This window comes from Cucurbita maxima, unplaced genomic scaffold, assembly GCF_002738345.1.
Source record: "Cucurbita maxima cultivar Rimu unplaced genomic scaffold, Cmax_1.0 Cma_Scf00019, whole genome shotgun sequence".
NCBI classification, from domain to species: Eukaryota; Viridiplantae; Streptophyta; class Magnoliopsida; order Cucurbitales; family Cucurbitaceae; genus Cucurbita; species Cucurbita maxima.
Window position 1 is genome coordinate 2,002,059 of NW_019272035.1, and position 11,375 is coordinate 2,013,433.

General features: G+C 36.2%; 3 protein-coding genes across 8 annotated transcripts in view; all 3 read right to left on the minus strand.

The window, feature by feature from the left end:
* The window catches only part of LOC111493550 (importin subunit alpha-2-like), a 5,431-nt gene extending 3,230 nt beyond the window's left edge, over window positions 1-2,201 (minus strand). The window contains exons 1-5 of the mRNA XM_023143271.1: window positions 1,782-2,201; window positions 945-1,041; window positions 776-867; window positions 554-685; window positions 102-287 (exon numbers count right to left, since the gene is read on the minus strand). Of these exons, the coding sequence (XP_022999039.1) occupies window positions 102-287; window positions 554-685; window positions 776-867; window positions 945-1,041; window positions 1,782-1,991 (717 nt within the window). The 5' untranslated portion in view covers window positions 1,992-2,201. The remainder of the gene's footprint in view (window positions 1-101; window positions 288-553; window positions 686-775; window positions 868-944; window positions 1,042-1,781) is intronic.
* Window positions 2,202-2,856: 655 nt separating this feature from the next.
* LOC111493552 (dnaJ homolog subfamily B member 8-like) lies at window positions 2,857-5,243 on the minus strand. Its single transcript, XM_023143279.1, has 5 exons — window positions 4,867-5,243; window positions 4,591-4,678; window positions 4,395-4,465; window positions 3,340-3,396; window positions 2,857-3,224 (listed from the first exon to the last, which is right to left on the minus strand). Exons 1-5 carry the CDS (start codon window positions 4,975-4,977, stop codon window positions 3,063-3,065), a joined length of 489 nt encoding a protein of 162 aa, XP_022999047.1. The 5' UTR covers window positions 4,978-5,243; the 3' UTR covers window positions 2,857-3,062.
* A 671-nt stretch (window positions 5,244-5,914) lies between these two features.
* On the minus strand, window positions 5,915-10,646 carry LOC111493551 (protein SAR DEFICIENT 1-like). Of its 6 annotated transcripts, XM_023143275.1 has the most exons (10): window positions 10,411-10,646; window positions 10,223-10,313; window positions 9,525-10,056; window positions 9,389-9,443; window positions 8,714-8,766; window positions 7,982-8,475; window positions 7,672-7,832; window positions 7,430-7,537; window positions 7,074-7,227; window positions 5,915-6,607 (listed from the first exon to the last, which is right to left on the minus strand). In XM_023143275.1, the coding sequence occupies exons 3-10, from the start codon at window positions 9,611-9,613 to the stop codon at window positions 6,309-6,311; spliced, it is 1,413 nt and encodes a 470-aa protein (XP_022999043.1). In that variant the 5' UTR covers window positions 9,614-10,056; window positions 10,223-10,313; window positions 10,411-10,646; the 3' UTR covers window positions 5,915-6,308. The 6 variants fall into 6 exon arrangements, with proteins under 6 accessions (XP_022999043.1, XP_022999044.1, XP_022999046.1 ...); XM_023143276.1 differs by lacking the exon at window positions 10,411-10,646 and having other exon boundaries at window positions 10,223-10,395; XM_023143278.1 differs by lacking the exons at window positions 10,223-10,313; window positions 10,411-10,646 and having other exon boundaries at window positions 7,982-8,472; window positions 9,525-9,604; window positions 10,031-10,216.
* Between the last annotated feature and the right edge of the window lie 729 nt (window positions 10,647-11,375).

Sequence of the window (11,375 nt, forward strand, 5' to 3'; positions counted from 1 at the left end):
GGGGGGGGGGGGGGGGGGGGGGGGGGTACTAGATTTATCCAAAACCTAATTACTAGCACATTATCTCTTTCAAATCTCAAAATCTTCGAAAAGTTATCCACCAGTTCAAAAGCAGGCTGTGGTTTGCCCCTGCAAAAATTGGATAGCGTCCAGGTAGCATTCCTCAGCATAGAAAGCTTAGCTTGCTCGTTCAACTGTGCTAATAAAGGAGGCAATGCTCCATGACCAAGAACCAGGTCACGACATCTTGAAGAATCCCCAGCAACATTTCCTAAAGCCCAAACAGCCTACAGATGGAAGGAGAAATTAATTAAACATTCCACGTAACAAATGTTTGCTTTTCCAACAACACTAACAAATCAACTTAGCACAGGAAGTATGAATGTATTTCCTCTCCATTACATGAGAATTAAATAAAACTGATGCAACTTGTTCTGATGGAAGAGGAGGAGACATATTGATCTAGAATAAAGGAGGGGAAGTATATAATAATTTCAGGAGTGGGGAAAAGGCCCCATAGGCATGCCCATGTAAAGAAACTCAAAAAGCTTACCTGCTCACGGACATCATCACTTGGAGAACCAAGAAGTTTCACAAATATTGGCACAGCACCATGATCAATGACCACCTTAGTGTTTTCTGATGTTCCCGAAGCAATATTTGTAAGAGCCCAAGCAGCTTCAAACTACATAAAATATTAATGTAACAAGCCTTTATCACTTTGTCACGTCTTTCAAATCCTGCAATAGTATATAATATAATCTCTGTATCAAACCTGAAGCTGTGGAAAATCCTCTCTCATTAGAAATTCAACAAAGCGAGGAACAACTCCTGCCTGTATAACTTGTTCAATTGGGGGACTATGCTCTGAAGAAGAAATGTTTTAAGGTTACGAACCATCCAAATACAAACATATCGATGTTCAATATTAAAACATTACCGACCAATGGATAGCAGTTTCCTAAACTGAGTAGTCGATTCGAGTTGCAGACTACCATCATCAGACCAAACACCCGCAACCATGGACGGAAGATGCTCCAACTGCAGTTAAAACATTTCCACATTAACAAACGTGAATTTCCAGTAATGAAAGTTCTCACTCAAAGTTTAAATTCGAACTGATTCTGCCTAATCAGTCCACTGACGAGAAAAAAGAAAAACAAAGGGAATCTTCTCAGGACAAAAATTTGTCAAACTTGACCGAAGTTGACTTTGAATTAAAATAACAAAAACAAAAACTATCGCATGGTTTGGGTAAGAATAATTCACTTCAACTACATTCAGCAACAGAAGTTAAGTCGATTTCAAATACTCCAAGGACCTGACTTTCAGAATGCAAAATCAATGTCAGTAAAATAAAGATCGAATCAAATGCTATTTAAAAACGAAGTCAAACAAGCCTAAAAACTCAGCGTCGAATTGAAATGAGCGATTTCCCCAACAAGTAAGTGGCAACCAACAGCTTTAATAGACACGACATAATCCCACATCCCCAAAATTCGAAATGAAGACTCTACCAACCTGATCTTACACAAATTCCACAAAAATGAATTCAGCAGAATCAAAATCCCTAACAGAAAAAATTCATTTAGCTAAAAAAAAAACAAACTCAATAAAACCTGATCGCCGAGCTCACAACGACAAACCCTAAACAGCCACCAAAATCAAACTTCAACAGCAAAATCACGACATCGCAATTCTCCCCCCAAAGCAAGGGAACAAAAAAAAGGAAATCCAGAAATGAACAACACAATTACAAACTAAACTCGTTTAATATTGACCTTCTTTTCCACTAACGATGAGTGAGTGGAAGTTTGCAGTTGCTGGGCTTGAAGACCCTCGCGCCTCTTCTTCTGCAGGCTCTCCTCTCTGCGATTCTTCCGAATCTCAACCATATTGTCCTCCCTTCTTCTCCGACCTTCATCGGCATCCACCGCAACCTTGTACCGGTTCCGCCGAACCTCAGCCCTCTCGTTCGGTCTCAGCGACATCGTTTGAATACCAGAGAGACGAACTCAAACCCCGATTAGTAGATGAAATCTACGATGTTCCAATAAGGAATGAGGGATTTGAATCGCCGGAGAAGAAGAGAGGAAGAATTTGGTATGAAGTTTTGTACTTTGTTTTTTTTTTTCGAGTTTTGAGTTTCACAGTGGAAGAGAGAGAAGGAGAGAGAGTGTAGTGAACGTTGGGGAACCCTACCCATGAATTTATATTGACGTGCTCAAGAGCGTGCTCTGGTTCGTAAATCGACTTCGATTGGGAAATTATTACGGAATTGACACTAATTATTAACTTTAATTACAATTTTATAAAATTAAAATTTCAGGTTAATTAATTTTTTAAAAGTCAATTTAAAAGCAATTATTAGAAAAGTCTTCAAATTTGTAACATGCCGACACAAGGTTTAAAAATACTCCTTATTTTCATTGAGTCATTTAGCTTTGGTGTATTGACAGCAACACTATCTTAGTACGAGCGGATTTTGGTACTTGAAAAGGGCGGTGTAGTCTGAATCTTCGAAGACAGCGTCACCAAAATGTCAGGTTCATATACTTTATATCTAAATATTTTACCATTAATAAATTTAAAAAATTGATGTACTAAAATTGCAAAAAATTTAAGTTTATAAATCATATATAAACATAAAAAATTTTAGAAAGAAAACACAAAATGTCTATTTTGGACTTTTCACCTTAAAAATGTATTTTTTTTTTTTTATTATTAATTTGGGCTTTAAAAAAATGTAAAATAGAAAAGAAAACTATTAAAATTTGTAACCATCAAGAAAAGCCCACTTTTCATTTCCAAGTAAATGAGAAGCCGTACACAAGTAGAAAATGGAGGAAACCAATCAGAGAAGCGAGATGATCTAATAGTTTATTATTAATAAAAGAAAAAAAAAAAAATAGCCAAACACTTCCTAGCAATGAAAAGACTTAAAAGCCCCTCCAACTTGCACTAAATTACATTAAAGGAAAAGTTAAAACACCCTTCAAATCCCCCAAACCCAATCAAATATACCCACAATCAGCCAGGGAGATTTTCGTCACTGTAAAATTTTAGCAGCGGGTGGAGTTCCGTTTGGGCGCACTAGATCTGGAACCGTTAGTAGGGCGTGGCCTCTTTGAGGCCGTTGGATTGTCGTTCACTTGGAACCCTCCCATGCCATCTGAACCGACCATTTCCATAAACATCCTCTGTAGATCCTCGAAGCTGTCACCCTATTAAAAAAAAAAACCCAAAAAACCAAAAAGGCATTTCAGATATTTGTGGACGACGAACAATCGATGGCTGAAATTAATTGGCTTCGAAATTGGACGGTCAGGATGCTATTACCTCCGGTTTGGCGTTGGTCATCATTGTCATCATTTCTTGCATAAAGTCGCAAAATTCCTGCACCGCAAGCGGAAATGAGACCATTATTTTTCCCCAAAAAAGAAAAAGAACAAAAAAAAGTTTTTTTTTTTTTTTAAATAATTGCGAAAAATTCAGTATTATTTGGTTTATAAAAATTTAAAACCACATTAAAGTAGAAATATTTCAGACCACAATTATTCGAATTTAAACTATTTAGGCTCCAAAGATTTTATTATTATATACATATATATATTTAAATTAAAATATTTTTTTTTAGGATGTAAAGAAGAGGATTAAAAGAGTATATATATATATATATCAACCAAGATCAAGCACAAACCGATTTATTTCAATTCTAATCAACTAATCCGATATATTTTTCACATCCCCGTGTTCAAAGAGGAAGTGATTAAAGATGTCTAGGGAACGACATAGAGAAATCTTTCCCCAAGTATCCCTATTCTAGCCTACTATTTCAATTTTTGTCACCCAAAATTCTTCATTAATCTTGATCTAATCTTGATGAAGATTTGGGTGGGGATCGAGAATGACAATATAATCTTCAGGGTAGGAAAAAATTTTCCATACTCAATCACCGGTTATAGAACAGAGTCCCCCAGGTTAATGGAACATGTCTATAAGGATTATATGACTAGATAAGCTAGCACATTTTTCTTTATTTTTCTTTTTTGTTGAAGTTTTATGGGTTAAGAAGCCTTATTTTCTACGTGACAATGAATAATTTTTAACATGGACGGAATCTTTTTTTTAAAAAAAAAAAAAAAAAAAATCTCAAAAAGGGAAGTTCTAGAGAGACGCCATTGGATGACAGCTTTTGTACGCAATGAGAAATAATGAATAATCACACGGCGAAAGGAAAAAAGGTGGATAAAAAAATAATAACGGAAGTTTATAATTAGAGCATGAGGAAAACGACGTCGTCTTTTCCGGGAAAATAATCATGCCATGCCAAAAATATCTAATTGGAATAATAATGAATAGTACTCACTAAAATTAAAAAAATCTATACGAACCTCATCGTCTTCTTCCGTTGGATCGTATAGACCGGCGTCGTAGACGGACCTCTTTGCCTGATCGGAGAGAACTGTGAGAGAGGAGGCAGATGGGCAATCAACGCGCGTTAGTGTCCTAACCTATGAACATTGACGGGGAATTCAACGGCGTTTACAAAATTGACGGTGATTAGGGGCGGAGAATCGATGATCTCACCTGAATACGCTTCTTGTACTAATTGAAACTGCCGCTTGGCTTCTCCGGCCACCGCAGGATTCCGCGTACACCGGTCCGGATGCCATTTCTTATACCGCAAAAGAAACGAGAACAGAAACAGTTCGGATTTTACAAATTCACTCTCAAATCGGAAGAAACAGAACAGAACAAAACAAAACTCCTCCAAATTTCATTCCGACTAAAAATCTGAGACAGAAAGAATAACCTAGAAAAATCTAATTTCAAAACAATTAAATCTAAAACCGAATTCAGTACCAGAGCGAGCTTGCGGTAGGCAGTACGAACATCGGAGAAGGAGGCGTCCTTACGAATCCCGAGGATGGTGTAGTAGCAAGCTCCGCCATCGGATCCTCCTCCCCGATCCATCGAAAAATCGGAATCAGACAGAAGAGAAGCCGCAGAATCTCGAAACACAACCACCACACCAAACAAAAGGAGCAAAAAACAACTTTCAGATCACCATAACAGCGCCGTGGACTTCAAAAACGGAGAAAAAAAGAAGAAGAGGCTCCGTTGCGTCGGTTTCTTCAACGATTGGTGTGTGGTCTATTCCGAAGGGCGAGTTGACGGTAGAAAAAGATGAAAATATCTTGATATGAAGAAGGAAAGTTCCAGAGATTGTTATTAATATTATTACTTATTTATTTTTCCTCACCGGCAAGAGCCATCGAATACTTTAGGCTAGATATTTTTAGCCGTAGCAATATACCACTTGAGTTCACACTATTTACTACACATGCCACTCACTTTGGGAATGAGAGCAAGACCTTGTGAATTTACTCTCATACCCTTCTTGGCCGTGCTATCCCCACCACATATTTCAATTTTTATACGATAAATTTCATTTATTTGTTAGAATCAGTTGGATCTTTTTTAATTATTTCATTTTTTAAAACTTATTTTCAACTATTAACAATAACAATAATTATTTTTTTCGATATAACTCGATATAAAAAAATAATTATATTTTTTTAATGTTAACTCTAATTTATAAAAATTCAAATTTCAATAATTATAATTAATTTTCAACCACACATTGCTATAATAATAAAAAATATATAACATTTAGCCGAAGAGTTCTTGAGACGGAGCATTGAATAAACAATAACTATTTACAAATCAATAAAACAGATGTTTAATTTCATTACCTTTGCTTTATTTCCCTTTAGTAATCATCGAACCCGATTAATCTTGATAGTCTTAAAAAACGCTAGTCCTCCATAATGCCAAATAAGTTGAATCAAGAGCGTTGTCGTGTCACTGCGTAGCGACCCGAGCCCTCGCCCAATAAGGCTGCTTGATATAAGGACATGTATTCTTCGAGAAGTTGATTGGAAAGAAAAATATTTTCCTTTCAAATTGATTGTAAGTTACATCAATTTCAACTTGTAGAGATGAAACAAAAAAGATAAAATGAGGAAAGCAAAGGACTCTTTTGCTGCACATTAGCCCCAAGGGAAAGAAAAAATACTCTACAGGAAAACACGAGAGGACTATCTACCAAAAAAAAAAAAAAAAAGGCTTAACCAAATAGATTAGGACCTGCAAATTTAGCTGATGCTTTCCTCTTTGGGTGTGCAGTACCTTGACACTAAGACTACAAAGGAAGTTGCTCGGCGCTTTTAGAATCGAGCAAGGTGAGACGGTATCTGAATCGGCATAGCTTCACAATATACTCTCATGTAACAGCTTGAAACTTAATCTGCTCCATTTAAGATATCTGCGCCGTGATCCAGATAAGGGAAAATGCTACACCCCCCGGCGTCCGCTGCATAGCTCGGAGAAGGAAGCAAATTGTCTCCGTGCTCGCTTGTCGGTAGAGGGAAGTAAACTGGAGTTTGTGGGAGAAAGGTAGAGTCATCTACAGAGTAATTAGGCTGCAGTGATGGAGGAAAAGCTTGGTCTGTGAGATTGCTATGGATTTGGAAAATTAAAGACTGTGCTCCATCTTCTTCACTGTTGAAATTATTTGGAGCACCAATTTGCAGGTTCTCTGCTAAGAACATAGAATTACTTTGCCTCAGAGACATGTAAAGGAAGGTATTTGAACTCAAGTTATGATTTACGTTTCAGATTTAACGCGTTCGATCAACCAATAAAGAAACGAAAGAAGCCAACTGGGAACCTTAAAGAACCGAACCGATCTAACCGATCAAACCGATGGTTCAAGCACAGAGAAAAAAAAATAGCAGGAAAGAAGCATATAGAACCGCTTCAACTAAAGGCTTTTAACCCTGTTGGCTTATCATTTACCTTCCAAAAATCAGCCGCCTCAGAAAAGTGAATTTGAAGGCGTCAACACGAAAACAAGAGCTACTTAAGCATAGGAGGCAGTAAATTTTCTGAAGAAACATGCAATTTGGTTGTATACATTACTTGTGAAGGGTAGGATGATCATCAAATCGAACACCGAAAGAACAACGAATATGTTGTATTATATCGATCATGAACAGTTTTTATACCTTGTGAATGTACGATGCTAGGCCCCAATGATTGCATTCCTGGATAGGGAGAATTGGAAGGACCAGCTTGTGGGTAGGTCAATGGCAGTTTCGGGCTCCGCTGCTCATCAAATCTGTTCAGATGTATTGGCTTATTCAGATCTTCAATCCATGCCTGCAAATGAAAATGACAGCTACTAAGTTTCAGACCAGAAATTTCTATTAGATGAGGGAAGAATAACTTTAAGATGACAAAGATCATGATTCCTTTTTCCCCCATTTGTTTCATTTTCTCCTTCAATACAGAAAACAAAATCATAGTTTACTAAACATAGAAATATGACAACTTTTGAGATGGAGTTGAACAGATTAATTACCCCATGCCATCCATTTGGGAATCTAGAAACCGTGCAATCGTCCATAGTGCAAGTTTTTGCATGATCCAAAACTTTTCTCCATATCTTATCCGACATTCGGTCAAGTATCTGCAATGTCATCGGCGAAAAAAAAAAGTATTGAGTTAAAAGATTATTCTTCCTAGAGTTGAAGGAAAAAGGTACAACAACTAAACATAAACGATGTAGAATTACACAATACACAAACAAAGCAATTATCTTACATGGCGTAACTTCGGTTGATTCGTTTCATTCAAAAGGAGAAAGTCTTTGACACAGTGAATTCCGTGCAAAGTAAGCTGCTCATGGAATTTACCATCTTTTCGTATTTTCTCCAAACGCCACACTTCGTCTTGCAACCTTGGAGGATAATGCTTCATATACCCTAAAAAGTAACTAATCAGTTCAAAGCTTTAAGCTGTAAAACAAGATCATCAATTATTAGAATCTGGTACCCAGAAAATGAAGGTCAAAAGGTCAACAAGGCGCAAAAGAGGGGTGTTTGTTCTAAACGTTTGAGTTATCACAACTTACCCTCTCCACGGCCGTCCTTGACAGAAAAAGGATAGCTTCTGGCTGGCCTAACTCTTTGTCCTCCATAATTTTTGGGTGAAATTTTAGCTCCCAATATGAACATCTTGTTTGGTATCCAGCTGGAATTATCAGTGATACTAAGATCACCGATAAATCCAACCCCGTTTTTCAAGATGATACTCTGATGTCCTGCTAAGAGAGGTCTTTTACCTTCCCTTTCACTTAAAATTTTAGAATTGAAATCCTCCTCAGTCCAATCCTCTCTATCACTGGAAAATAGTCCATTGATGACAACAAAATCGACCTCCGCTGATGATAGTGGACCAGATTGCACTATAGTCTTCGAATTGGCATCATATAGTAGAATTTTCAATGGTTTGCCATCATCAGCTTTCAGGGGATTATTTGTGAATATTCGGTCTGGCAGTTTGCTTTCGAACAGCAGCTGCAGATTACAACCTACTGTTGTTGTTTCAGCTTCACTAACTGAGCTGCTGGAGAACCAAGAGGAAGCTAAAATCAAATGGAATACAAAGAAAAAGGAAAACATAATGATGAGTGAATTATCATATTTTTAAAAATGCCGGTCAACGAACAAATTTTACCAATTAATAGGTCATTCGTATGGACAAAAAATCAAAACAGCTATCCTAAACTCGATGGCAGTCAAACTTACAGGACAAAAGCCTTAAAAGGAGCGCAGTTCACAAAAGTTCAAAAGTACGTACGTACCTTGAAGATGAGGGGAAAAGCTTGGAAATAGCACATTCTGTCTCTTCTCTTACCTAATAACCAAACATACAGAAAACATAAAATAGAATATCAAATGTCTGAAATCAAAGTTATTCTTTCATGTTTCCTCGTCTAAAGAATTAAAAATAGAGGGGAAAAAAAAAGTAATCATAAAACAAAAGAAGAAGAAGAAGGAATCAAATGTTTGCTCACTATGGCTGCGGCTCATCTAAACATCAGAGCATGTCAATGTTAGCCACATGTCCCTATATTTAGCTTCGTTATATAGCGTTTATTAGTTACCCACAATTTGAATTTTAAACTTAAAAGTGATTGGAGACTAGGTGACCCGAAACTTGGTGTAACTTCCTACATTATCTCGAGTATTCAAGCGAAGTTTTTCTTTTGAAACTCTTCAAAACTCCATTGGATCTTTCTTGATAGGATACAAAAAAGGAAAACAGAGAGACTAGAGAAAGAGCACAAAGATCAGTAGCCAAAAAAAAAAAAAAAAAGCTCGTGTTTTCCAAAGGCACCAGGGTAATTTCCTTTATCTACAACGACCACAATTCTAATTGTTAAACTAAAAAGCAAAGCTATAATGAAACAAGGTAGCCAAAGTAAATTCTAAAATCAAATTAATTTGTTCATCTAAACATAAGAGACTCGTCTTACCGCTTTCCGAATCAGAGGTTCGAGAAAAGCAAGCAGGCTAGCCTCCCCAACAGCTCTGCAGCAACACAAATGAAAACCAAATGTAAGAAAACAGAAAATCAATGTACCAATGTTCTTGGACTAACTATACACTCACTTCTGGAAAATATTGATTCGTTTTGGCTCTTTATTCGGAGTTCCAAAACCGTCACCATGGAAGTCATGAAAAGGCCTCTTCTGTACCATCAAATTAACTCAAAATAAACAACATCTCTAACGAATTACACTCATGATCAATATTTATATAGAAAGGGCTATTGAGAATCAATTGTACTCGGAAGGGAAGAGGAAGCTTCCATTAAACTACATAAGAAACGCGTAAATGGTTGAAGTCAATTTTATATTGTAAAATAAATATTGAGATCAGCAACCACAATTCTCGAGGGAGCCTGACATTACCAAGATTTTGTCATGGAAAGTTGGTAGAAATTCTCTGAGTTTCAGATAACTAAATAAACTGCCCTGTCCTTTGTCATATAGAAGAAACAATTAAAAAATTATATCAACCACCGCCCTATACGTGTTCAATGAAATTGAAGAGAAATCAATGAACATGGCCGATTGAACTAGAAGAAGCATAGAAGTAACAGAGAAAGTTCACACCATTTCAGCCATTAGACTTCAAAAAGCTGAAACTACCTTCGAAGTTATGGGAAAATTCAGAGAAGATTGAAAAGACTATACTTAGAACATGAATGGGTGCACCCATTCCCTCGAGAACGGCGCAACCCACATGAAAATGACAAGCGACGACAGAAAAACACAAAGATGTTTGAAAGTGAGACAAAAAATTACATTCTCACGGAGTTGAGGAGCATTCAAATGTGAATGAAATGGACAGAGCTAATCTCATTGTCCCCACATCCAATTAAACAATTACATTTAACTGTCAAAAGAGGAAAAAGAAAGCATAATGAAATCAAACGAATTAGGGTTTATTTCGGGGAAATTGAGAGGAAATGAGTGGTTTCAAGAGTAATTACTTGAATTTTCCGCACTGAGTGGACTGACGACCACCAGGTTAGAAGTCAATGCGCCAATTATATGAAGGACTTTTAGAAACTTAGGCGATCTGTAATTTCGCAATAAATCTGACACCAATTTTGTCAAGGATTCGAGTTTCCAGGAAGATGCAGATCTCTCTTTCGCCATTATCGGCTCTGTCCCCTCTCCCTTTGGGCGGTTGATCTCTATCTCTCCGCTTTTGATTCAATTCTAAAGCCCAAAGCCCACATGGATGATGCCACATCTATAAATATATGTAACTTTTAATTTTAGTCAAATAAATTAGTAAATTAAAAATATATATACACACATATGTTAGATGAAAATGTCCCACATTGGTTAAGTTAGGGAACAATCATGGATTTATAATAGAAGAATATACTCTCTATTGGTCTGAGGTCTTTTGGGGAGCTTCCCAAAGCAAAGCCATGAGAGTTTATGCTCAATGTGGACAATATCATACAATTGTGGAGATGGTATTAGAGTCATGCTCTAAACTTACTCGTGCCAAGGAGGTACGAAGGCAGTTAGAAAATGTTGACGAATCACTGACTACGTGAAAAATATAAAATGGATAAATTTTTTTAAAATTCTATAAATCACGAAATAATATCAAAATTTGTTTTGTGGTTGACGTGGAATGATGTATTTTACGATTTTTTGATTTTGTGATTCAAATATTGCAGACTTGAAAAATATTTAATTTTAATGTAAAACATTCTTATAAATTAATTAGTGATATTCAACCTAATTCTAAGGGCCGTTTACAAATATATTATAAAATAAAATTTGAATATTTGTTAAGCTAAGCGCAATTTATGAATATAATAGAAATAATAATAATTATTATATAAGGATTAAATAGATAAAAAGTATATATATATATATATATATATATATATATATATATATATATATATATATATATATATATATATATATA

What these genes read in the sequence shown, in the direction of transcription:
- LOC111493552 (XM_023143279.1), bottom strand. Translation starts at nt 4,977, where the DNA reads ATGGATCGGGGAGGAGGATCCGATGGCGGAGCTTGCTACTACACCATC. An exon ending in AGTACAAGAAGCGTATTCAG is followed by an intron (nt 4,466 to 4,590) that starts GTGAGATCATCG and finishes CCTCTCTCACAG; the next exon opens with TTCTCTCCGATCAGGCAAAG. An exon ending in TGACCAACGCCAAACCGGAG is followed by an intron (nt 3,225 to 3,339) that starts GTAATAGCATCC and finishes TTTTTTTAATAG; the next exon opens with GGTGACAGCTTCGAGGATCT.
- LOC111493551 (XM_023143272.1), bottom strand. An exon ending in CAAGGACGGCCGTGGAGAGG is followed by an intron (nt 7,833 to 7,981) that starts GTAAGTTGTGAT and finishes GTTACTTTTTAG; the next exon opens with GGTATATGAAGCATTATCCT. An exon ending in TAGCATCGTACATTCACAAG is followed by an intron (nt 6,608 to 7,073) that starts GTATAAAAACTG and finishes CTATGTTCTTAG; the next exon opens with CAGAGAACCTGCAAATTGGT.